Source organism: Dissoconium aciculare (assembly GCF_010015565.1).
Source record: "Dissoconium aciculare CBS 342.82 unplaced genomic scaffold K489scaffold_13, whole genome shotgun sequence".
NCBI lineage: Eukaryota > Fungi > Ascomycota > Dothideomycetes > Mycosphaerellales > Dissoconiaceae > Dissoconium > Dissoconium aciculare.
Genome location: NW_022984963.1, coordinates 713,796 through 739,147, shown reverse-complemented (window position 1 = coordinate 739,147; position 25,352 = coordinate 713,796). Strand labels below are relative to the sequence as shown.

The 25,352-nt window shown below is 52.8% G+C and overlaps 9 protein-coding genes across 9 annotated transcripts; 5 read left to right on the top strand and 4 right to left on the bottom strand.

Moving 5' to 3' along the window:
- Positions 1-2,059: 2,059 nt before the first annotated feature.
- K489DRAFT_412934 (uncharacterized protein) lies at positions 2,060-2,704 on the top strand (the record flags this gene model as incomplete). The annotated part of the gene is made up of 1 exon (XM_033607989.1): positions 2,060-2,704. One exon carries the CDS (start codon positions 2,060-2,062, stop codon positions 2,702-2,704), a length of 645 nt encoding a protein of 214 aa, XP_033456669.1.
- Positions 2,705-3,080: 376 nt separating this feature from the next.
- K489DRAFT_383880 (uncharacterized protein) lies at positions 3,081-4,147 on the bottom strand. The gene is made up of 2 exons (XM_033605715.1): positions 3,621-4,147; positions 3,081-3,562 (listed from the first exon to the last, which is right to left on the bottom strand). The coding sequence occupies exons 1-2, from the start codon at positions 3,708-3,710 to the stop codon at positions 3,164-3,166; spliced, it is 489 nt and encodes a 162-aa protein (XP_033456668.1). The 5' UTR covers positions 3,711-4,147; the 3' UTR covers positions 3,081-3,163.
- Positions 4,148-5,093: 946 nt separating this feature from the next.
- On the bottom strand, positions 5,094-6,074 carry K489DRAFT_325540 (uncharacterized protein; the record flags this gene model as incomplete). Its single annotated transcript, XM_033601834.1, has 3 exons — positions 5,094-5,297; positions 5,364-5,738; positions 5,793-6,074. The coding sequence occupies 3 exons, from the start codon at positions 6,072-6,074 to the stop codon at positions 5,094-5,096; spliced, it is 861 nt and encodes a 286-aa protein (XP_033456667.1).
- Positions 6,075-6,969: 895 nt separating this feature from the next.
- K489DRAFT_325912 (uncharacterized protein) lies at positions 6,970-11,310 on the top strand (the record flags this gene model as incomplete). The annotated part of the gene is made up of 1 exon (XM_033601866.1): positions 6,970-11,310. The coding sequence occupies one exon, from the start codon at positions 6,970-6,972 to the stop codon at positions 11,308-11,310; it is 4,341 nt and encodes a 1,446-aa protein (XP_033456666.1).
- Positions 11,311-11,427: 117 nt separating this feature from the next.
- Positions 11,428-12,381, bottom strand: K489DRAFT_325825 (uncharacterized protein; the record flags this gene model as incomplete). Its single annotated transcript, XM_033601853.1, has 1 exon — positions 11,428-12,381. One exon carries the CDS (start codon positions 12,379-12,381, stop codon positions 11,428-11,430), a length of 954 nt encoding a protein of 317 aa, XP_033456665.1.
- Positions 12,382-13,380: 999 nt separating this feature from the next.
- K489DRAFT_325535 (cystathionine beta-synthase) lies at positions 13,381-15,066 on the top strand (the record flags this gene model as incomplete). The annotated part of the gene is made up of 2 exons (XM_033601833.1): positions 13,381-14,473; positions 14,519-15,066. The coding sequence occupies 2 exons, from the start codon at positions 13,381-13,383 to the stop codon at positions 15,064-15,066; spliced, it is 1,641 nt and encodes a 546-aa protein (XP_033456664.1).
- A 334-nt stretch (positions 15,067-15,400) lies between these two features.
- Positions 15,401-18,376, bottom strand: K489DRAFT_412928 (116 kda u5 small nuclear ribonucleo protein-like protein component; the record flags this gene model as incomplete). Its single annotated transcript, XM_033607988.1, has 1 exon — positions 15,401-18,376. The coding sequence occupies one exon, from the start codon at positions 18,374-18,376 to the stop codon at positions 15,401-15,403; it is 2,976 nt and encodes a 991-aa protein (XP_033456663.1).
- Positions 18,377-19,133: 757 nt separating this feature from the next.
- K489DRAFT_325554 (erg10, acetyl-CoA C-acetyltransferase) lies at positions 19,134-20,324 on the top strand (the record flags this gene model as incomplete). Its single annotated transcript, XM_033601836.1, has 1 exon — positions 19,134-20,324. One exon carries the CDS (start codon positions 19,134-19,136, stop codon positions 20,322-20,324), a length of 1,191 nt encoding a protein of 396 aa, XP_033456662.1.
- Positions 20,325-22,997: 2,673 nt separating this feature from the next.
- Positions 22,998-25,064, top strand: K489DRAFT_390770 (uncharacterized protein; the record flags this gene model as incomplete). Its single annotated transcript, XM_033606630.1, has 2 exons — positions 22,998-23,140; positions 23,660-25,064. 2 exons carry the CDS (start codon positions 22,998-23,000, stop codon positions 25,062-25,064), a joined length of 1,548 nt encoding a protein of 515 aa, XP_033456661.1.
- Positions 25,065-25,352: the final 288 nt, after the last annotated feature.

The following is a 25,352-nucleotide window of genomic DNA, read 5'->3' as shown; positions in this document are numbered from 1 at the left end:
GTGCGTGTGTGCATGAGAGTACGTGTGTGTGTGCGTTTCCAACACTGCGTACGGCGACCGGCTCAACATTAATAACAGCAATAATGATATAACAGGGGATCGGCGAAAGGACGCCAGCTGGGGGGGTGGTTTAACAATGATTGCACTGGATGATACAGTATCACTCATGCGGCAACTGTCACAAAGAAAGTCAAGGTTCCCCACATCAGGCGCGGGTTGAACGAACAGACCAAAGCCGGTGGTGGTGCTAGTACTGGCTGGGCGGACGGGCGGGCGCTCTCTTCACATCAACTGTTGTTGCACCCGGCGCGCGAAATGGCACCGCGCGCACGGCCTGACAGCGGACACACTGCGATACGATGATCTATTTTATTATCGTCCATGCATTACATGGATTTGGTTCGTAATAACACACGCACGCACGCGCTGGATGAACTTTCCTCCTCAGTTTCAGTCGCATTGATTGGTATGGTCGAGGAAGTACGACACACATGTCAACATGTCCATGCACAAGTTTCCAAGCATGCTGTCCACAAGCGAAGGATGACATACTTGACGTATGCGACCAACTTTGTGTGCTGCTGGGATGTATGATCTTCCCTCCTCCATCTCTTCCTTCCCCCGCTCCTTGCAAATTTCCTGGGCAGCGATCGCCATTAGGGTTGGTTGGGTTTGGAATGTCCCTGGTGCAGAAGGCGGTAGGCACGGTAGCATCCCCAAGTGCGCCTCATCCATACGTAAGTGGCCGAATGAATTGCGGCGCATGGGCAGGGGCCCGCTCAAATTCCCCTTACAAACTACCCAGGTGCCTCAATTGTCCTCTGCTGTACTCCAGGGATGCACCGTACTTTATCACATACCTGATCACTCGCTGCAGCTGCTCATCACGCCCATACATTATCTGGGCGTGCTGGGGCAGGACACTTCAGAACTGATGGCTGGTCCGTCCGTGACGCCGGTGGAGCACGTGCAGATGCCACCAAACGCCAGGGTCCGCCTGCCACCAACAGCCCACCCAGCACGATGAGATCTTCTAAAGTTCGCAGGCGATGATAGTTAGTGACATTTGCAGCTTCGATGACAGCAACTTGTGTCTAGCCTTGTTCTAGATCCTAGGCTTTCCACAATAAGCACCTTCATTATTTGACTCGAACCATGAAATCTCGTGTGCGGGCCTTCAGGCACGAATCACCGCATCTGGCTAGGCATCTCGTGGCCCCTCCATCACAGGCGAGATCTACAAAACTCCAGCTTTGTCGCGAGACTGCCCGAAGGACAGGGCATATGATGCAAAGCCGTTGTTGAGGATGTCACTGGCATGTGTGATGTGGAAGGTATCGTCGCGAAGGATTACTTGCAGGGCCGATGAGAGTCGCGCAACTTGACTCGGAAAATCCAAGCGAATCCTTCGTATTATGAAGCCATGGCGGCTGCTCCGTCGGCTTGGGACCGTTGATTCGCAATGGCCCGCAAGGGTACAGATAGCGGTGGTGGCGGCGGCGGTGGTGTGGAATTTTTCCTGGCAGCCGAATCCTCATTCGTCCTGCTTGTATATTGATTGTGGCCCGATACAAGCAACCGCAAACCGCTGTCGCCATGTCCTCGACAGCGCCATATATTGTGCTGATCCGACTCCGACTCCGAGTCAAAGTTGATGTGATATTTTGCCTCTGACGAGTCTTGGAGACGATTACCACCCCGGCTTTTGTTACGAGACACAACGTGTGGGATGGGATTATCAGGAATACAACCATGAGATCTTCTGTATATTATTAATAAGTGGGCCATGAATTTTTAGTACCTCACTAGGTTCACAGCACCAGCACCTGTGGATACCATACATGCATCCATGGATAGTCGTAGCTTCCATGATTCTTTCTCGTCACTCTCCCGAGCGCAACTTTTTGATTTATCTAAGAGGCTGAAGCCTTGAAGGTATAGTGCCAGACCATCTACGATCCCTGAATAACCTGCAAACACCGTCGCCAGCCGCGACTCTGTCCCAAGGACACCCACCTCGGAACACTCCACGTAAGGTTCAGCTCCCAAACTGCCCACCATGGACGCCGGCAAAGATAACGCAAACCCAACCATTATCAATCCCTCCGATCTGCCATCACGCCGCAAGACCGCCGCACGGACAACGAAGAACTCCCAAGGAATCTTCCGCGCTCTAGCGCCCATCCACGTCAGCGATCCGAGCGATCCGTGGGCATCGCCGACGGATTTCACATCGTCGGACGACAGCGACGACGCCTTCGTGAGCGGCGAAGATGAAGCCCGCGACGAGGCGGAGGCTGGCGAGCGCGAAGAAATCGACGAGCAGGAAATCTACGACCTGATCTCCACGATCATGGACCCGGAGCACCCGCTGACCCTGGGCTCGCTGGGCGTGGTGAACCTCTCCGACATCAAGATCTTCCCGCCGAGCTCTCCGCGCTCGCGCATCAGCTCCGTCCAGGTGCTGGTGACGCCGACGACGTCCGCTTGTTCCCTGACGACGGTCATCGGGCTGGGCGTCAAAGTCCGCCTGGTCAATGCGCTGCCGCCTCGGTTCCGCATCGATGTGCGCATCAAAGAGGGGACGTCGGCATCCGCCGATGAGGCCAACAAGCAGCTAGGCGACAAGGAACGTGTCGCTGCCGCCATGGAGAATCGAAATCTCATCAACATGGTCAACCACATGTTATCGTCGTGTGCATGAGTCGCGGATGTCTTCTCGGAGCACCTGGTCCTTTACTAAGGCCCTTTGGCAGGTCTCTTCAGATGTAATCCTCGAAGCTAAGCGGCCATATTCCCAAGTTTTCAAGCGCGGCTGGCCGTGCTAATCTTTCGGAAATCGCAATCACTATTCCCTCTCCATCGGGGACGACCAGGCTATGGTAAAAGCAGCTTGAAAGCTCGTGACAGGGCGAAGTGAATGATAATGGAAGTCGCCTTCATAACTTCGCTACATACCTAGGTAACCTTCAACAAGTGACGCCTTGAAAATTTCTACCGTCCCATGTCGACACCAGTGCCAATGACAACCCAAGATATCTTCAATACTTTCCTCTACAACGCCGTTATACAAACGCCATCCCAGTTCCCCTCGCGCTAAATCCGAAATGCCACAAGAAGCTTTAGCTCATCATAATGAGTCATCATAAATTGAAAAGAATTCCTAATTTACCCCTGGCTGACGTGAAGCCGAAGGTGACGCAATCCCCGACTCGTCTATCCGAGCACCCTGAGTCCTATTAATTTCGGAGACATGTTGTTGCTCGATGATGACTTTATTCGCCGCGCCACTGGGTGGCTGATAGACGGGCGGAGGCTGATACGGCGGCGGAGGAGCAGGGTATGCATATCGGTCATGCATCGGGTATCCCTCGTGCACGGGACCATGCGGTAGCGGTGGGTATGCGTTCCCGTATCGCCGTCGGACCATGAAGGAATGGTATGGCAGCGGCTCCAGTCCTGCGCGAAGGCGCCTCCGAGCGTGGTAGTAGCCGCCGACGAAGAAGGTGATCAGGGCGACGAAGATCAGGGCGACGATGGTGTAGCGGACGGCCATCCATTGCTGGACAACTCCAGTCAGTATCACTGCCTCATGGCTGCGATCGACGGGTGATTCTTACCGGCGACCACCAAACGCTGTCGTAGGAGTCGTAGCCGCCATTTGTGCTGGATTGTCGTTTGAATAGATCAAAGGTAGCCGCGGCCGGCATATTGACACTGTCCGATACGAGGCCGGTTGCTCGCTTTGGGCTTGATAGAGCGTGGTGCTGTAAGCGTACGACTCGGTCCTATTTTCGCGCAAGTCGTGACACTGCGAGCGAAGGCTTCCCTAACTAACGCAGTGGGGTGCATGTGATGACGGTAGATCGACGAGTAGCTTCGCGAGACGATGTAGATACGGTGAATACGCTTTCGAGTAGTTTTCGGATAATGAGAGTAGTTTCATGCAACTCCCCTGCGGATTTCACCAGGTCTCGAGCTCCGCGGAGGCGTCGACGGCATGATTTGGCCGCGCCGTGGATGAAACCACTGCCCTCCGGAGCCGTGTCTGGGAGACGCGTGGGGGAGTGGTCAGATTTGTTTGTCCCGCTTCTAGCCACCTGAGCAGCCCTAATCAAGAGGCTCGGAGGCGGATTTCAGCGGTGGCTATGAGGAAGAGAGTACAGATACAGTAGGATCCATGCTCTTCTCCTGATCACTGATCTTCATGCACACGAATCTTCTGCTTGGCATGGCACCTCATCCTATGAATCCACTGTGCGGTGCCACTGAAGCCAAGAGGCGTCGCTAGATGACGAGGCGCGGGTTGCCACCTCCTGTATTACCATGTTGTGGTACGGGCCACGCAACGGCTGGGGCGAGGTTGGTGCCAAGATACATGCATTAAATGTCGAGACAGTCACAGTAGGCGCCTTTCAGTTATCATGTTTCCCATCACCATACATGGACTGCACATAATCTCCGGCTTGTTAGCTACCGGCCGAATAAATGTAAGTACAACGATACCTCCCATGCTTACGTGCAGATACATATTGGGAGATCGGACTCGTACGGTCATCGTATTGCATCCGCGAGGCAAGCACATGCCAGAACTGTCCAGGCGTGGCACGCTAAGGATCTGCGGCGTTTGCCGTCGCCCCGCGTCTCTTCATCTTCCAGAAGAACCTTATTCTGCTTGTCGACACCCACATTTATTACGCTCCCTGGACTTTTCATGTGGCGTGGGACGGCCAACATTTGTTGCAACTCTGTCCACTTCGGCGAGTGCCCGTGCGACTGCAACATTCCGATCCTGCATGACTATCATTGTTCCGTTTATGATGTAATGCCAATTTCCGGCCAGCATGTGATGGGCATGATGTGAGATCGGAGCAAAGGTCGCGCCTTGCTTCAAGGGATACTCATGGATGCGAAATCTCCGCTTAGGTAATCCGACGGACAGACATTCCCAGCTGGAGGTCATCAGTTTCCCAAGTCTCCACGAAACCATTGTTTCTCATAATTTGTGAGACCGGTGTCCTTCCGGCCGTCAGCCTTGCAAGCACTGATCGCCCAGACACGGCATGATGGTAAAGGTGGAACAATATTCTGCCTCACAGAAACGAACCGCCAGAGAAACGACTGCTAAAATCAGCTGCTTTGTTTAACATCTCCCGTTTTTGCGATGCCGAGATGCGAGCACCGCTTCCCATGTCTTTTTCTCGGTCGAACGCTCGTTTACTTGGGTCGTCTTCTACTTCGTCCGGAGCTTTGGTCTTTCGATGCTGGTCCATAAGAGAAGGCCCTCGATGTTTGTTCTGGTTTTATCACCTCGTCAGTCACTCGTTGCTGATCACACTGAATACCGGCCAGGGTGGTCTCACCAATGTTTCTCGTAAATCACGCTCTTTCTGCTGGTCATTCGATCGCAGATTGGCTGTGGCAGACGCGTTGGGTTTTGAAATGCCCATCATTTCATCCTGTAGCCGCTTTTGTTTTTGCTCTGATGTCTCATGCCATGTCGAGTTGTCTACTGCACCACCGACTGCCGTCTTCGCTCCTTTGCCTGTGTTGAACCCTCTAGGTCTCTGTTTTGTGGGATCCATCCTCGACGCGAGACCATCCTCTGTAGGCGGCATTGTCATCCATTCATCTCGTTTCAACTTGGGCAAATGGGTCCCACCAGGAGATCTACCTAGGTCGCCTCTTGACCCCGAGTCATTTGGCTGCGGTGAAGTACTGTCAGGAACGTTGGACGTCTGTTATTCAATAATCAGTCTGGGGAGGTCTCGATCTTTGGAGGAAAGCTTTACGCTTGGTGCAGCCGGTCCGAAATCGTCATCGTCGGAATCACTGCCATCTGATAGCGGTGGCTTCGAAGCGATTTGAGAGGGCCGTTGTGGCATTTGTTCTATTGGTGCGGGAGGCATTGCTGGCCCTGCGATTTTCCGACGTTTCTCCTGCCCTTCTGGCACCTGTGCAGTTGATTCTTTTGCGCCGGAAGGCACCGAGGGTCCCTTAGACGCATTTTCCTCTTGTTGTCGCTTTCTCTTCGCGAGAAGGTGGGGTGGAAGCTGCGCGCCTATGTCCGACATAGTATAGATGTGTGGTTGGTTGTTCTTCGATGTTGTGTGTTTGGAGACGCATCCGTCGATGTTGGAGGGCTTACGACAATCTTGTTCGCCAGCTCGAATGACGATTTCGATGTATTTGCCTCAGGCAGAAAATGCTTTTACACTTCCTCGACGCTGACATCGTCACCAGGCCTCATTGATAGGATGCAATTGTTCGATGCACGATCGGAGACTCGACAAGACAAATGCAATAACTCGACCTGCACGCACGGTTTCGCGGTTTTGGGAGAAGGGTGTTCGATCTGGCGACGAGGAAAGCTGCTGGGTCACCGTCCCATCACTGATCTGGGATCGTCGTTTCCGGCGCAAGGACCTATGCTTCATGCGCCTCGCCAACTTTCGCGCGAGCTTTGAAGGAAGACAATAACATGCTTTCGCAAAGATCATATCGATGAGCTCCTTCTTAGGAGCTGCGGACGCAGGCGGAGAAAATGAAGATGTGGAAGCTGATGAGTCCTTAAAAGACTCTGAAGCGCGGTCAGTTTCAGGACAGACAAGACCTCGCGAAGCTGAGGGTGGTGAGGATCCGCACGAAGATGGCCATGCACAGTCTTTATACAGAGAGGACGATGAAGCCAGCACGGACAACTTGCCATCCTTCATTGCAGTAGATGCGAACGGCGAAGGGCCCATTGAAACCTACGATGATCTCCTACTTTTGGAGAGGGAACAAAATTTGGACAGCGATCACTTGGAGCCTGATCTGCAACACGATTCCATGCCGCGTTCACAAAGCCCTTTGGCGAGCATCGCCGATTCTGGATCCATCCCAGACGATTTGCCTTCTCAGAGTGGCCAGCTTTTGCCCTCGCCTGGACGCAATGGCGTTTCGCCTGTGCGCGGAACCCCTTCGCGCATGCCATCTGGTGCCCTTCAGCCATTTGAACGACGCTTCGAAGCCCGGCCTCTTCTGTCACCCGCTTCATCGCACCGCGCCAGCTCTCCTGGCTTCCTCGTCCCACACTCTCGTCAAATTTCACTGTCCTCTCAGATTTCCCAAATATCAAGTCAAGACGAAAACACCGAAGACGGCTCAGCCGAAGCGCCGTGGGATGTCATCAAGTGGACAAAGCTTCGGAAAATCACCACACAGGCATTCTCAGAGGCTGGCAAGCGGAACTTCGGTCGTCCGACTTGCATTGCGGTCTCTGCACTCATCGCTATTGGTACTTCGAAGGGCTTGGTCCTGGGGTTTGATTACCACCAAACGCTCAAGATCATTATTGGACCAGGAAGTAAATCTGTCGAGTGCGGCGCCGTCACCGCGCTCGCTATTGCGGCCGACTTTTCCACGGTGGCGAGTGGGCATGCTGACGGGCATATCTTCACATGGGAAATCAACCGACCAGCACAGCCATTCCTGCAAATACCGCCGATTGATCGCTCCGCGCTTGAATCGCCTCAGCACGAAGATGGACATGTGCGTGATTGTGCAATATTGCATATTGCGTTTCTCGGCACCAGACACACAGCAATCGTATCAGCAGATTCTGGGGGTATGGCATTCTCCCACATTGCTTCTCGTGGGCTAGGACCAGTAACGAGAACAATCAATTCAACGCGCCTACTCGGACGATATCCCGTGATAGACATCCAAGCCGATCGCCTCCGCAAGCCTAGCACGGTTCTTGGGTTCGCTCCGTTGCCGCTCGGAAACGTGGAATTGGCGACTGATACTATGGGGTTGACGGCTTTGCTGACTCCATACCTCTTGGTCATTGTATCAACCACGCCGATCGCCCAGACTCAACACAAATCTCCTAGACCGAAAGAGATATCTCCTCACAGCACTCTGAGCGGGTGTTTGGCTTGGTTTCCTGCTGTCAAACTCAAGACTGGCGAAGGAGTTTCAGATACGAAGTTAGTGTACTGTTGGTCCAATATCGTCAGCATTCTCGAAGTCAAAATACTCAACAATGAAGCGGCGATGACCGCACAAAAGGCGCCCTCGCTAGAGTTTCACCTTCGGAGTCGCTGGCATGCGGAGGAAGCAATAGTGGCTGTGCAATGGCTGGGAAGATCGGTTCTTGGGCTGTTGACTATCAGTCAAAGACTATTGATTGTCGAGGATCGCACGTTGCGTGTGGCCGACTCTGTCGATTTATTGCACAGACACATCTATCATTCCGACTTGTTCTCCGACCAGCTCGCAGAGGTTGTTGAGCGACTCAATACTGCGGATCCTTCATTGCACGGTGTCGTTGCAGATGCTTTCTTCATGAGCTTTCGTGCTTACAAGGGTCGTACGTTCCTGCTAGGCTTCAATGACCTATCCGTGGGGACGTTATCCAATTGGGCGGATCGTTTGATTGCCATGATGGAGGCGGGAGACCATATCGCTGCTCTTCGCTTAGCGACTGATTACTATTCAGGCAATGCAAGTAACATCACCATTGGTCTTCCCGAGAATGATGGTGTCAGACACAACATGGTGAAGGAGAAGGTACTCGCAATGATAACCGCATCTACAAGCTATACGTTCTCAAGACCTGATGGACATGATAGCGCACAGGTGCAAGTTCTTGCAGAAACCTGCTTTGACACTTGCGTAACCATGGAACAGACGGACTTTCTGTTCTCCGAAGTTTTTGATGCTTTTGAAGAAGCGGATATGGAGTCGAGCTTCATCACCGCCATGGAACCCTACATTCTCGATAACGATATCAAAGCTCTGCCACCAGAAGTGGTCAAGACACTTGTAGGACATCTCATTTCTGAAAATCAAGCGACCAAACTTGAAGAACTGTTGTGTTTGCTGGATCCATTCTCTTTTGACCTGGACCAGATTACTGTGCTTTGTCGTCAGCACAGTCTATACGATGCCCTCATATATGTGTGGACGCAGACGATAGGCGATCATGTATCACCATTGATCGAGTTGCTAACCCTTATAAAATTGCTGCAGTACGGATTCGCCAACGAAGACATCACGGATAACCCGTACTACGAATCAGCTGCGAAAATATTTCCATTCCTCGCCTATTCGCTCACCGGCAGACAATACCCCCGTGGAGCGCTAGCTGATGGTGCCTCTGTAGAACAAGCGAAGAGCGAGATATACAGTTACTTATTCTCTGGCGTCCCCACTGCATGGCCTCCGAACAGCGACAAAATTTTCTTGACGACAGATCGGCACGACGATGAGCCAGCATACCCTTATCTGGATCTGGTATTGAAATTTGATGCTGCAAGCTTCATGAGCATGTTGAACGAGGCTTTCGAAGATTCTTTCCTCAACGTTGCCGAAGATGAACTTGCTTCTACGAATAGTCCAGCCGTCAACGTGGGGAATGGCCAGGGTCAGAAGATGACCAGACAACACATAATTGAGATCATGCTGGATGTGATGCGGCAGGGCGACTACAGCCATGAGCACATGATTTACCTGGACATGTTCATTGCGCGGTCTCTGCCTAAATATCCCGGCCAGCTGATTCTTTCCGGGACGTTGCTAAATGGTGCCCTGGAACGACTATGCAGACCTCCATTAGACGCTCTACGCGACGATTGTCAGCTCAGTATCGAATACTTGTTGTCTGCGCACCGGCCGCCCAGTATCGCGGCGTTAATTGACGCGCTGCACAATGCACGTTTCTTTCGAATTTTGAAATCAGTCTATCGCGGCGAGCGCAGGTTCGTGAATCTTTTGGAAACCTACTTTGAGGATACGGATGATCGTGAAGGTGCCTTTGGCTGCATCGACTATATCCTACATATCGATCAGGAATCGGGGCTGAAACAAACACCATCCATCAAACAGACGATCGCCCGACATTTTCAGGATCTTGTCAATGTTGATGAGACATTGACGGCGTGGACGCTTGCCAAGTCTGCGCCAGATCTCTTACAGCCCTGTCTCGACGTAATAGAGGATACACGGCAGCAATTCGTGTTCCTTCGAGCACTTCTAGAACCGGCACTTGCCGGCAGGGACCCGAGCCCATCTCCCTCTCCCGATGCCTATGGGCCGGAAATGGTCGAGCAGTATGTGCGAACAATGTGCGTCAACGACCCAACCCGGGTTGCGGATTATGTCCGTGCTCTGCCTTCCAGCGATTTACGACTCGATGCGGTTTTGCCAGCAATGGAAGCCAGCGGTGTTGTTGATGCGGCCATTTTTGTTTTGGCGAGAGATGGGCTGGCCCGAGATGCCATGGAGAGCCTCAGTATTCATCTCCGCAACCTGGAAAATGCTCTGACAAGTCTGATAGACGCATTCACTGCCAATCCTGATGTCGGTGATCCGTACGAAACCGTCAACGAGCTGATGGAAGATCTGGAAAAGTACGGCAAAGTTGGCATCTGGCTGTGCCGGGGGCAAAGCTCAGTGGTGCAACGTGCCCCTCGGCCGCGTATCAATCTCGCGTGGGACATTGAAGAAGGAGACCTCGATGCAGACGAATACCTTTGGCTCAATCTACTTGACATTGTGGTCCAGGTTACTCAAAACATCATAGCTGCGCTCAACCATGCAGCAGAGAACCCTCCACCGCTCGAACACCTGCCTCTTGAAACAAGTCAGCTCGCCAATCGTTCGAGGGCCAATGTGCATGAAGTCTTCACGGCGGTGCTCGCAACGACCGCCACAGCCTCCAAGCAAGATGCCGCCGCAGTTTCTGGACGGAGTACCCGAAGAGCAGACGACATGAGTTTCCTGCGAATCCTGCGCGCCTTCCTCACCCGGGCAGCCAAGACCACGCCATCCCTCGCCGAGCTCCGCACGGTCCTAGCGGACATCCTATCAGTATACTCCTTCGAGCAAGACGTCCTGACGCTATCCAACCAACTCTTGGGCTCCGATTTGTTCGCCGAACTCGACAAAGTCAAACAACTACGACAGCATGGCTGGCGGCCGAAAACCCAGGTCTGCGAGAAGTGCAAGCGGCGTGCCTGGGGAACCGGCATTGGAGAGTCGGTATGGACAGAATGGGTCGCGCAGGAAGAAAATCGCGCCAACGAGCGGATGCGAAAAATGCTTGAGCAGACTGGAAGCGAGGAGGCGAGGAGGCTGGAACGTGGAAAGGGCAAAGCTTCAAGCGCCCCAGCAGCCAGTACAGAAGAGTCGCAGCGTTTCACCCTGGTGGTGTTCGCTTGTCGGCATGTCTATCATCGTACATGCCTGGATGCGGAGATGAAGAATGCGTCTACTCATGAGCGGGGGATTTATAAGTGTCAGATCTGTCCCTCACGGGGATGAGAGAGAAATGAATCGCCGGGGAGAAGTCATGATTCTTGTATTTTGTTTTTCATTGTGGCCATGGCCTATTCCTCTCACTGCTCCGATGCCATTAATCGACGATAGATAGAGATTATGTCAATTCTCGTATTTCAACCCAGATTCTTTCCTCACAGCGCCGTAGATACTGCTGATGTCGCCTCGATCGCCCGCGTGCTCGACCACAGCTTTCAAATGCTCATCCGCCACTTCGACGGCCTTGAGCTTCGCACCACAGCTGTTTGCGAGACTCAACGCATGCCCAGCATCTTTCCTGGCCAACTTTGCTGTAAACAAGGGCTCCTCACGCTTCCAGTAGTCGCCCGACATCATCCTCGTACTATACGCCGTGTAGGGGCCGGGAAACATGACCTCGACGAACTGATGCAGATTTTCCACTCCGAGGCCGCACTTTTCCGCTAGAGTGTGGCCTGCAGACAACGCTTCGACCATACCCAGAACGAAGGTGTTGCCGATGATCTTCAGCTTCGTCGCTTTGCCGTACTCTTGGTCGGAGAAGTTGATCTCGGCTTTCGCCATCACGCCCTTGCAGAAGGGTCGCACGCGGTCGACTTGGGCGGTCGGCCCGGCGAGCACGGCGATCAGTTGGCCTGCGTCGGCCATGGCGGGCGCACCGAAGACGGGACAGGCGACGAATTCCGATCCAGCTTCTGTGATTTGTTTTCCGATTCTGTTGGATGTGTCCGGGTGGATGGTCGAGCAGTCTACATACAGCTTGCCCTGGGAATTTGGTGACTCCAGGGCTGCGTCGATGGACTCCTCTACGGCTGCATCGTTTGCTACACACAGGAAGACGATGTCTGCATCTTTGACAGCGTCGGCGATCGAGGTGGCCACTTTGCCCTTGCCGGCTGGGAGGCTGTCTACGATCTTTTCTGACCGCGCGGTTGTTCGGTTGTAGATGGCGACGGGACCGCTGAAGGTGCCTTTCTCGGCGAGATTCTTCACCATGCCGCGACCCATGTTGCCGAGACCAATCCAGGCGAGACGAGGACTGGCCGAGGCAGCCGCTTTCTCCGATGTTCCGGCCATGCTGTTTATCTTGTATTCGGAGGTGTTTCCAATGCAGTATTATCGTGTGTGAAGCGCGTGTGGTTCAGTGGGGAGGTCACCACAGATTTGCGGGCTATCGTTTCTGGAGAGGAGGCCTGAACTACACTTATATATGTGCAAATGTAGAGCATATCGCTCAACGATCTTGACTCACCTTGCGCAGCCATTGGTATCTAGCTCAGATCGAACTCAACGATGATCCAGCCAGTACCCGCCCGATCCGTTCAGACGATGACGAAGCATCCGACCATTGGGTGCTTAAGTAGATCGACCTCGCATGACTAGACACGGGTCTAACATCTAACAGGTTGTCAGGTTGTTATCGCCCTGGAAAATCTGACAAATTAATCACCATTGCCCTTGTGTTGACCGCCCGCGCATTCGATGAATTATCTGGACAATTTTTGTTATGCCTCTTTCAATACCAAAGTACTCGTCACCAGTGTACATATACATACAGTGTCATCGGAATCAATCTGCTGTGAAATTCCTCAGGTTGGACATCAAAGGGTGCTGTGATAAGCGCCTCAGGCTTTCAGCAAGCACATATCGGCATTATACAGTATGTGTCATGGAGGGGTTTTTCCAATGAAAGAGCGGGCGGGATTCCACTCCTCCTACGCTGCCCCGCGGCCACCGCCAACGCCTGCAGTTTTGGGATGAGCCTATGCACACTATTTACACTACGGGAGAGTGCCCAGGTGAGGCAAACCAACCTCTACAGGCCTGGGGTCTACTGTATCATGAGATCTTCCCGAGTCCGCTTATTGACGGCTCAGATTGTGCCATAGTTGATAGAATGGCGCGGGTCATTCTTTTGCTGTTGATCTGCATGCTACTGTAGATACAAACGTATATCAATCACACACATACCACGTCTGCGTCCTCGCTCTTTCGTCCGCTGCTTCACTCAGACCATCGCACTGCGAAGTCCTTCATCTAACAGCCAGAAACGCCCACGACAACCTCGTCGTCGTCATGTCTCATGTCGTATCGCCACCGCCGCGCAACCCGCCGGCGGTGATGCACTCAATCCTCGAGAACATCGGAAATACACCTTTGGTCCGACTGAACCGCATTCCACAATCCATCGGCGTTTCATGTGCGGTCTATGCCAAATGCGAATTCTTCAATGCCGGTGGAAGTGTCAAAGACCGGATTGCTCTCCGCATGGTTGAGGCTGCAGAGAAGGATGGTCGTATCAAACCTGGTCACAGTGTTCTCATCGAGCCTACAAGTGGCAACACTGGGATTGGTCTTGCACTTGTCGGTGCAGTCAAGGGTTATCGGACCATCATCACATTGCCTGAAAAGATGAGCAGTGAGAAAGTCAGCGTGCTCAAAGCATTGGGAGCTGAGATCATCCGAACACCGACCAGCGCCGCATGGGACAGTCCAGAGAGCCACATTGGCGTGGCGAGGAGGTTAGAGAAGGAAATCCCGGGAGGTGTCATTTTGGACCAATACAGCAACCCCAACAATCCTGCAGCACATGAGTTTGGCACTGCCGCGGAAATTGTTGAGCAGACACAGAACATCGAAGGTACACTCGCAGCTGTCATCGCCGGTGCTGGAACCGGAGGAACAATCACCGGCATCTCTCGCGGCATTAGAAAGGCACATTCGGACAAGGTCAAGATTGTGGCTGCTGATCCTCAAGGATCGATTTTGGCTGTGCCAGCCACCCTGAACGATGAATTCAAAGACAAGCCATACAAAGTAGAGGGCATTGGCTATGATTTTATTCCAGATGTGCTCTCTCAGAAGGAAGTCGATCTGTGGTACAAAACCAACGATCGTGAATCGTTTTACTGGGCGCGACGACTCATTCGAGAGGAGGGACTGCTCGTCGGTGGCAGTTCTGGATCTGCCATGACCGCCGCAGTCAAGGCCATCAAAGATCTCAAGCTCGGTCCCAACGACGCTGTCGTCGTGATACTGCCCGATAGCATCCGCAGCTACCTCAGCAAATTTGTAGATGACGACTGGCTTTCAGCGAACGATCTCCTCTCGCCATCACCGCCAATCACCGCTCCATCAACGCCTCCACTCGAGCCGCTAGACGCAAGCGGTCAGGAACAAAAGCTGGTCGTGGGTCAACAGAAGCCCTCCGAAGAGTCCAAGCCCGCCCACAACAGCAAACCGTTCTCCCGCGACGAATACGCCAGCGCTAGAATCTCCGACCTCCGCCTGAAACCCATCCAAACGATCGTCTCCTCAGCAACCGTCGACGAAGCCATCGAGCTCATGCGCGACAAAGGCTACGACCAAATCCCCGTGACGTCCTCCAGCGGCCAACGGCTCGTCGGCCTCGTCACCCTGGGCAACTGTCTCTCCTACCTGTCCTCCGGCCGCGTGAAGATCTCCAGCCTGGTGCAGGACGTCATGTTCAACTTCGACCACACGGACGAAGTCAAGCCGCTAGAGAAATACCCCTCGCAAGCGGACGAGAGCAAAGGGAGCAAGCGCGAATTCGTCGAAATCACCCTCGACACGCATCTTCGCTTCTTGGCGAGGTTCCTGGAGTGGAATGCGGCGGCGGTCGTGACGGAGCGATCGGCGGATAACACCCTCAAGGCTAAAGCTGTGGTCACCAAGGTGGATCTCTTGGTCTACCTGGTCCGGCAAGGTCGTCATGCGGATGAGACAAGAGCTGCGGCGTAGAGAGTCATACATTGTGCGGGTTTCCCGGCGCCAGCCTCTCTGCACACGGCGGAATTTCTCATTCGGGTGAGGCCCGCCCAATTCATTTATTGTTGCGATTTGATTAGATTGTGCTAGCGGAGGGAAGGGCTGGATTCATCCCTTGGAATACGATTCTAGAGAGCGTCGACATCGGGGACTTCAACGTCAATAGACAGTATGCTCGTAATATATCAAAAAGTTCATCACACAGTTCCATCCAGGATTCGTTCTCATAGGGCAGGTGGCCGGATTTTCAATGTACATTTATTACAGTTGTCAAAGGAGTGATCGACGACTGGTTTCCGCAGAGATCTCACGCACCATCGAGCATGCCCGCCTCCCTCAACTGCTTCATGAGTTCCGGCTCGACATATTTGCTAACGGTGACATCCTCACTGAGACCCTTTCTCCTCCTCGTCTTGAGCACGAAGTCTCTCGCCGTTGCCGATGCCGAAGCCGGCTCCAACGGCCTCAGCTTGATGTTTTTATCCAAAGGATCGCCTGGTACGACACTCCAACGATCAAAGACCAACGAAACCGTCGCTTGGCCCTGCGTGTGGATCCGCAGATCGGTCTCGAAGCCGAAACTGTCAATGACGGGGATTAAGCCACGCACGGAATACAGGGGGGTTCCCGCGATTGGCGCGTCGCTGAGGACATGGCCGCGGCGACGCGCGAGGACTGTGTACAGCGATGACACGGCTTTCGCGTTGCCGAGCATGGTGCAGGAGTACACGGGCTCCATGAGCCGCGGTCCGGCCATGAGGAAGGAGGAATAGCAAGCCCGGCGGGCGGTCGGGATGAGCTGGCCACCGGCACGGTAGATAGGTTCGGCGGCGAGGTCGATGTCGGTGATTTTAAATTTGACGTTGCGGATGGGTTCCTCGCAGAGGGGGCCCTCGCGCGTGCCCCAGGCGAAGCCCTGGCGGATGCTGTCTTTGACGCTGCGCAGGAGTTTCTGGTCGACATCGGAGGGCAAGGTGTCGTTCTGGAGTATATTGGGGCTATTGTCGTCCGGTCCGAAGGCCCAGAGGTTGCGGCTGGCCAGGATGTCGTAGCCGTAGTTCTCTTCGAAGAATTTGCCGACTTTGCGCACAGGGTCTTTGATGCTGACTTTTCCGGACTCGATGTCTTGCGCGATTCCTTCGTCCAATGGTTCGGCTACGATGGTGATTTTGTTCTTTTTGTTGGGTGTTAATGCGTAACATTTCATGGCACTCTGATCCACACATGTCTCGCAAAACCGCGTGACCGGATCGGAGACTTTGATCTCCATCTGTGCGTATAGACGGCGAAGATCGTGAAGCACGCAGTCCATGTACAGCTCACCTGTCCCTAAAACAACGTGCTCGCCACTTTCTTCGACCTTGGTCGTTATTAGAGGATATGACTTGTTGATCTTGCGTAGTCCGTCGAGCATTTTCGGCAATTCTGAAGGGTTGATGGGCTCCACGGCGATTTTCATGACGCTTTCGAAGAAGTGCGTAATAGGCTTGAAAATGTAGGCAGGTTCGTCATCAGAAAGCTTGGGAGCCACGACCGTGGCGCTCTTCATAATTGAAGCGTCAATGCCACCGAGCAATACAAGATTGCCTGCAGGAACGCCGGAGACTGGGACATTATATCGACTTTCTGCAATCCATACATTGTCCACAGTCGCGTTGACCATGTCTTCCTCGTCATCAATGCTGTAATTTTCACCGAGTACTCGAACTCGATCTCCTGGCTTCACAGTTCCGCTCATCACGCGTCCGAAGCCATAGAAGCCCTTAGCGTCTTGGGTGTTGAAGAGCTTCGTCACATGAATGACAAGTGGGCCATCAGCGTCACAGTCGAGCATCGCCTTTGCCGTCTTCGAGTCCAGCGGGCCAGTGTAATGGGCTTCCAGCTTCTGCTGAGCACCTTCAGCAGGAGAAGGAATGTGCTTGACAACCATCTCGACAAGGCCGGTGGCATTACCGAAGTATTGCCTGCAAACCAACTTCAAAAGGTCTTTTGCGTTACTCTTCAGCTGAGCGGGCTTCAAAATGATGCCGAGTCGGCCGAGAGCTTTCTTAAGGGCTTCGGGTGAATCTGACAGAGTGTGTGAATAGAGTTTGTAAATCGGCTCGAGGACAAAATGGACAAAACTTCGCCTGGCGGCATCTTCGTTCGGTCGCCGCGAGAATTTTCTTGAGCGGGGATTGAAAAAGATATCGCCCCATAATCTCCTGCTGAATTCGTATGTGTCTAATGGTTTTTCGGGTGAGTTTACAGGAAAGTGTTCCGCGTACATGGCAGCAAAGCTAGGGAGTGTGAAACACCATTCCATGCTGCTGCAAGCGAAAGCCACATTGCCTTTCTCTGGCGACACTCGATACTTCTCTCCCCTACCAGGCACGGTATCCTCGATTGTGGTGTTCACTTGCTCCACCACATGCTTGAGTTTGAAGTAGGCATCAGCAGGAGGTAACTTTAATTCGAGGATGAGCCTGTCCATTTTGTTGATCAGAAGCGTCAGAGGGAGATCAGCGAGAATCGCGTGCTTGATGATCATCTCTGTCTGAGTTTGAACCCCCTCCACCACGTCGACGACGAGAACCACGCCATCCACAAGTCGCATCGATGCCGCAACTTCGTCCGCGAAATTCACATGTCCTGGTGTGTCGATGATATGTAAGGCGTGACTTTTGCCTCTCGTATCCTCCAACACTAGGCTCATCGGGCTCGCCTTGACTGACATCTCCCGTTCCCGTTCCAGGATGTGGGTATCTGTGTAACGAAGCTGTTCGTCCTTTGCCTTTCCAGTCTTCCCTCGCGAGTACGATGACAGATCGTGGGTCTGAGCTACGAGCATATCCATGATACTGGTCTTGCCGTGATGCAAGTGACCACAGAGTGCGATGTTCCTCACTTGGTTTGGGAAGTTCATCATATCCGAAAGATATCTTCGGTCGAAGAAGACGGATGGCAGATCCTCTTCCTCAACGGTGAACTTTTTGTTGTCAATCGGCGCCACAATAGGTTGATCCAATCCTTGTGTATCTTCCTCTTGAACGAGCGTCTCGACGCCTGGTCCATACACCTGCTGCGCTGTGGGGTAATATTGTTTATCCTGGTGCAGTACTACTGCATTTGATGGTCCATCCTCGTCGAGATCCATGAGCTCCTGCCCTGTCGGCGCGCTCTCATCTGCGTCTTCATCCTCGAGATACCGAGCACCGTCAAAGGCATTGTTGGTCGGTTCATCTTCACTCTCCTCTTCCGGCTCCCCGATGTAATTTCCGAACTCGTCGTAAAGGTCATCCATATTTGAGGACGGTGATTCTCGGTGAGCTCACGCGACCTTGCGTTTCGACAGCACGCTCGTATGGGGTATATGTGTTTTGCCGAGCTTATAAACTCATGTCAAGTGGCAGACCAGAGCGCGCGACGGTCTTGAAGAGGTGCAAAGTGTATCCTCCGGTGGGTATCGAAGCTGGGCGCAAGATGATGTCGAACCGAGATAATTTTGTGACGCCAAATTTCTTGAATATCAAATGGTCCACGCGCGCCTCCGCCCATGCATTCCAGGAACCCGCTTGCGGGTAAGCGCGGCGCGTGAGGCTCTGCTCTGCGCTGGTCGAGGATGAGGAGGAGCTGACGCACGGATCGTGCCGACGTCAGGGCAAGGCAGCTACTGTGCGCACGAGATGGAAGAACAGGTACTGTAGCAAAAGTGGACTGGACGATACTGCGCTGCCCTACTGTGTGTTCTGTGCCCAAGTTTCATCATACGTGGAGCCGGAGGGCATTGATGTTACGTTCATGGAATAGTGGGGGCGGCGGTGTTGTCAGCGAATCGCAGACGTCAGGGTCCTTGACGAAGTGCATTTATGGTCCGATTTCTCATCATGGTTCGATATTCCAACAAAAGCCTAGTCCATTAGTTATATCCTGGAGGAGGTATTCGGCCCTTTCACCGCTCAAGCTCCTCACAGTTGCACTTGACTCGGAACAATAAGAAGCAAAATATTCCCTACGTTTGTCGACCAGATACAACAACTCCTCACACACCACAAGCAAACATGGCTCCTCCGCCAGTATATATCCTCTCCGCAGTCAGGACCCCCTTGGGCATGTTTCAAGGCTCCCTGTCAAGCCAAACTGCAGTCCAGCTCGGCGCACATGCGATCAAGAGTGCTGTGTCAAGAGCCTCGATCAAGCCAGAGGAGGTGCAGGAAGTCTACTTTGGCAATGTTCTCTCTGCAAACCTCGGGCAGAACCCTGCGCGGCAATGTACGATTCATGCGGGACTTCCTGAATCCACTGTCGCCACCACTGTGAACAAGGTCTGCGCTTCCTCGGTCAAGGCCATTGCCCTGGGAGCTATGTCGATCATCACTGGGGAGAACGAGGTGGTGGTCGCTGGCGGCGCGGAGAGCATGTCCAATGCTCCTCATTACCTACCCACTCTTCGTCTCGGCGCCAAGTTCGGCGATCAGACACTTGTAGATGCCGTTCTCAAGGACGGTCTAACAGACGCTTACAAGAATGAGCACATGGGTCTTCAAGGTGAGGAATGCGCTGCAGACCACGGATTTGGGCGAGAGGAGCAAGACGAGTACTGCATCCGCTCGTACAAGAAGGCTCGTGCTGCAGACGCAAATGGATGGTTTGCAGAGGAGATTGCACCCGTCACGATCAAGGGCAGCCGCGGCAAGCCTGACACAATTGTGGACAAGGACGACGAGCCCAAGAAATTCAACGAGGAGGCTACACGGACGCTCCGACCAGCTTTCAAGAAGGATGGCGGCACTGTCACAGCCGCGAATGCCTCCCCACTTTCTGATGGCGCTGCAGCGCTCGTTCTCGCCAGCGAGGACTACGTTCAGAAGCATGGATTGAAGCCTATTGGAAGGATTCTGGGCTGGGGAGACGCTGCGCAAAATCCATCCAAGTTCACCACGGCCCCTGCTCTTGCTGTTCCCAAAGCGCTGAAGCACGCAGGCATCAAACAGGAGGAAGTCGATGCATTTGAAATCAATGAGGCTTTCTCCGTTGTCGCGCTGGCCAACATGAAACTTTTGAATGTGAGCGAGGACAAAGTCAACCTTCATGGTGGTGCTGTCGCCTTAGGTCACCCGCTGGGAGCCAGTGGAGCTCGCATCGTGACAACCTTGCTCGGTGTTCTCAAGCAGCAGAATGGCAAGATCGGCTGCGCGGGAATTTGCAACGGAGGCGGAGGCGCAAGTGCTATCATCATTGAGCGACTTTGAGTGTATTCTAATGCCATGTACCTCACGTACCATAAGTCAGGTTTCCGGCTTAGAGCTTGAGGGATCTGTGATCTGATTGGATGACCATCATTCCGCTGGCGATCCCATCAGAACGTGTTGATACGCTTCGACCAATTCTCGTGCCTTGACGAGGATGCCAGCCGCCAGCATCCTCACTTTGGTTTCTTGGTCACTGCCATCCACCACCAAGCCGCCATCTCCAGTGCGTTCGAATATTACCTCAACCCACGACTGCGTTTCTGCCAATTGTTTCGAGTTCTCGAGGAGAAAACGATGGTGCGAGCCTTCGTTGGTTTCGAGTAACGTGAGAATGGAGAACAACACGGCCTCCAAGACACTAATGTCGCGAGCCGCCTGGACACGCAATGAAAGCACCATGTTCCAGAACGCGATCGTGATGTCGGATAAATGTAGCGTTGCCGGCCCAGATGCGTGCAATAGTAGGGACAACGTTTTTAACACAGTGACCAGCAGGAAAGATGTCGAGGCAAAAAGACTGCCGGTTCCATATGCAGCGATGTCTTGCTGGTATCGGCTCATGAGCGGAAAAAAGAACGACTCGCCAAATACTTTTGCGAGTTGATTATGTTTTGGTTTCTGGTTGGTCCGGTGGTTATCCATGCGACTTGAGAAAGTGCGAACCTTGACGGCATTCAAATGAGATGTCTGCTTGTCAGCCGCGGATAGCGCCATTGGTTCGATTAAATGATGTTCCAGCTTCTTGCTCGCAGCATCTAATGACCGCACAGCATAGTTGCGTGTGCTGTAAGTCGCGTGTAGGCTTTGCGGTAGACGCTTGGTTGGAAAGTCGACAGTCTCAAGTGGTGGTGCCTGGTTGTAGACATCTTGATCTACAAGCCCAGCCAGCTCTCGGCCGCCAAGTCCGAGAGCGCTCAGCATGATGCAGCGCTGTGCTATCGAGTAATCGCCGACAAATGCTTGTTTGCTCAACCAGGGCGCCATATGGGGTACGTCGCTGAGAAGCACCGCGATCAGGCCTTGTAACTTCATCATATCAAAGTCTTCCGTTTCGAAGGGGTCCTGAAGGCCACAAAAGATTGTAGCGATCTCTTCGGCGTGGTCCGTCACTTCACGACCGAAGTTTGCCTTCCTTCGAATCAAGCTAGCACCGTGCTTCACAGCTAAGCCAAACTTCTCTGGGTCTTTGTCATCTCGAAGCATTGTCATCAAATCTCTGATGTAGACAGGCGGTCTCGGCTTGTTTCGCTTCACCAAAGTCGCGTCTTCGTCACTATCCTCTGGATCAGAGTCTGGCTTAGCGTATGTTGGTATACCGTCATCTTCGTCGTTCTCGAGCACTTCTGTAACTTGGGCGCCAACGATCTCTGTTTGTGCTGGGACTGGTGGTCGAACAGGACCAAAGACCGGCTTCCCATCCAATATTGGCATTTTTTCCGATTTGAGGTCGATCTTGGGGCGAGCTCGTTTTGCACCAACCCCATCAGTCATCCTGAGAAGGGAAGAAACATCTTCCATTTCATAGACTTTGTCTTCCATGTCTATTAAATCAAAATACCATTGGGCTTCCGTGGTGAGCATATCGTCCGTTCCAAAAGACATTTTCGAGCCGGCCTTGTCAACTTTACTCGACATGGCAGTGCCAACCACCATACCAAGCCATCTTGCTCGCTGGTTCGAACTTTCCAGGCGATTACTGACGCCCTGCATGTGACCGGAAGAGCGAGCCGCGACAAGTACTGACATAGGCGATGTACGATGTAGGTAGCCGGCGGTGAGCAAGATCATCTGGGCAAGACACTCTTGATGATGAAGCGCAGCATGTTCGATGAAGAGATGGCCTCCGAAAACTTTTAAGAGCTTCTCAAGGAGTGGCTCTAACTCGTCGTCCGCAAGATCTGCTAATGTGCAAATGCAAACTCGCCGCACTCGAAAGGACACCGAGCCAAGTAATGCAGCATCGCTGCAAAAGTCGGCAAGCAACGCCGTCGATTCTTGGCCATCCGCCAGAACCTCTCGCAAGAGAGCTACCGCGGTGGATGTCTCTAGCTGGCCACGCTTCGGAGTAGATGCGTTATTTGAGTCATCTTCAAGAACAGAGGACAGCCATCGTACGATGCTTTCCAAGTAGAGTCGCTTCCTGGAGACCGGTATGGATTTGTTGAGAGCGATGAAACACCTACGCCTTATCCCAACGAGGGTTGAGCTATCACACATCACCCAAAGTAAGCCTGACACTAACCGAGTCGTGTAATTCATGCCGAATGCTTTGCCCAACAGCTGTGCGGCGGCCTCGACACCGGTGTGGGAGTTTCCCGCCTGTACTACGGAGTCTAGGAGTAGAGCACCAATCGCTCGCCCGAGTCGCGAAGAAAAATGAACTCCCGAGGCCAGCCATGACGGGGACTTGTTCCCACCCGCAGCTTTTAAAACGTCCTCTGCTTGTGCGATGGTGGCAGGAATTTTCCCAGATCCGACCAATGTCACGAAATTCTTCCATGCCAGATGCGATTTCAGAGAATCGGGAGTAGCTTCAGAGAGATGCTCCCAGATTTTTAACACGAAAGTGTCATCTCTGAACAGATTTTGCACAATATTCAGTAGGTTCGTGAGGACATCCACATCGCCCTCTGAAATTTTGGTACGCGTTGATGATTGGTTGAGTCGACCTATATGAGCAAAGATGGCATTGATGCCGGCCACATTGTCAAGGCAGTGGAGTACGGTATCACGATTCCTCGAACTCAACGTTGGCCAAAAAGCTGGGATGATGTTTTCGACCAGAGCACCAATTATTTGTGCTTGGAGGGGACCAAGTGAGTACAAGCTGAACGAGATTGTTTCGCCATTTGCATGTGTGAGTCGCCGGATAACCTCGATGAGCGAAGCCTCGTCAGGTTGTCCACGCAGTATAGTCAAGCAGTCCTGAGGTGTAAGTTGTTGGTCCCGGACGCGCGAAACTGGCACCGACACGATCTGGGCGTTGCGTTTTCTAATCTCAATGTCGTCGATTTGGCGCGTCGAAATCTCTGATAGCTCGAGTTCCTGATTCTCATTTTGCCGTAAAATTCCCGAGATCTCTGAAAGACCTGCCATACTTTCGAGCACATAGCATGGCTCAGGTCAAAACCGAGCCTCAACAATGCACACGACAGATGTCGATGTTCCGAATGGGTTGTTATATGACCCAGGTCTGGGGCGTGTTAGGGTTGTAAATTGACGGCATCGAAAGCCACCGGCTGGCAACTCCGTCAGTGGGGCACGTACTTCACGACACTTCATTCAACGACAACCTTTTTCACATCTGGGTCATTCTTGCCAATCACTTGATCAAGCAGAAATCATTGCAGCAGTGTGCACCATAAAAACCTCGGGCAACCATCTCGCATCATGACCGCTCAAGCCGAGAAACGTGCACGATATCGTCACTTGGACAGAGTGTTGTGTCGGCCCGGCGCCTTCACAGATCCCGACATCTTTGTGCCCGGCGAGGCCAACTTGACAAATCTGGACAATCTCCGGATACTCGTCATTGGAGCAGGAGGTCTCGGTTGCGAAATACTCAAGAACCTCGCATTGTCAGGCTTCACCAATATCGACGTCATTGACATGGACACTATTGACGTCAGCAACCTCAATCGACAGTTCCTTTTCCGTCAAAGCGATGTCGGCAAACCCAAAGCACAAGTCGCGGCCGAATTTGTCATGAAGAGAGTCCCGGCTTGCAAGATCAACTACTATGTTGGCAAAATCCAAGACAAAGATGATGATTACTACATGCAATTCAACATTGTGGTCTGTGGCCTGGATTCAATCGAAGCTCGGCGCTGGATCAATGCAACGCTGGTAGGCCTGGTCGATGGGAACGACCCAGACTCTCTCAAACCATTGATAGATGGTGGTACTGAAGGCTTCAAAGGCCAATCGCGAGTCATCATTCCAACAATGTCATCCTGCATAGAATGTCAGCTTGATATGCACGCACCACGTGCCGCTGTGCCACTTTGTACCCTTGCAACAATTCCACGACAGCCACAGCACTGTATAGAATGGGCCCACATCATTAAGTGGGAAGAAGAACGCAAGGATATTGTCCTCGACACCGACGACCCAGAGCACATCACCTGGCTGTATCAGACCGCACTCAAGCGTGCTGGCGAATTCGGGATTCAAGGTGTGACCTATAGCATGACCCAAGGTGTGGTGAAGAATATCATCCCTGCCATTGCATCTACGAACGCCATAGTCGCTGCCTCGACGTGCAACGAAGCTTTCAAAATCGCAACCAACACGGCTCCTTTCTTGGCCAATCCTGCCAATGTCCCCGCTGGCATCGATCCCGACGAGTATGATCCCACCGACGAAGATGCGCCAGCTCCGAACAATTACATGCTCTACACTGGCGACAACAGCGTCTACACCTATACATTCGGCCACAAGCGCAAGCCTGACTGTCCCGTCTGCGGCAATCTCCCCAAGGATCTCCTGGTGTCTAAGTCACAGACCTTGGGCGAATTGATCGAAAGCTTCGCCGAACGACCCGAGGCACAATTGAAGAAGCCAAATCTGCGCACTGGCGAAAAGTCTCTCTATTACTCTAGCCCAGAGGGTCTCCGAAAATCCACCGAGCCAAACCTCGTTAAGAAGCTGAGTGAGCTCGTGGAAGATGGCGAAGAGATTGGAATCAGCGACCCGGCTTTTGCCATTAACTTTCGATACAAGGTACGCTACGAAGCGTGAGTGCAGTGAAATGAGGGACGCCTGTGGCCCATCTTCAACGAGTGCATCTCTGAAGGACGACCACCCTGCCCTGATAGCCAGTCGTGAATCACGTACGCAAACCAAGGAACGGAAGATGAAAGGTTCTGCACCAAGTCAATTGTACCGTTGGGCTTAGTTATACACGATTGTTGCAGTGGACAGGTGAAGCATTAGCCAAGGAACAACAATATACCCAGAAACCCCCAACGCCTCGCTTAACCCATCTCAAAGGAATACAATAATGAAGAAAACAACCATTTTACAAGA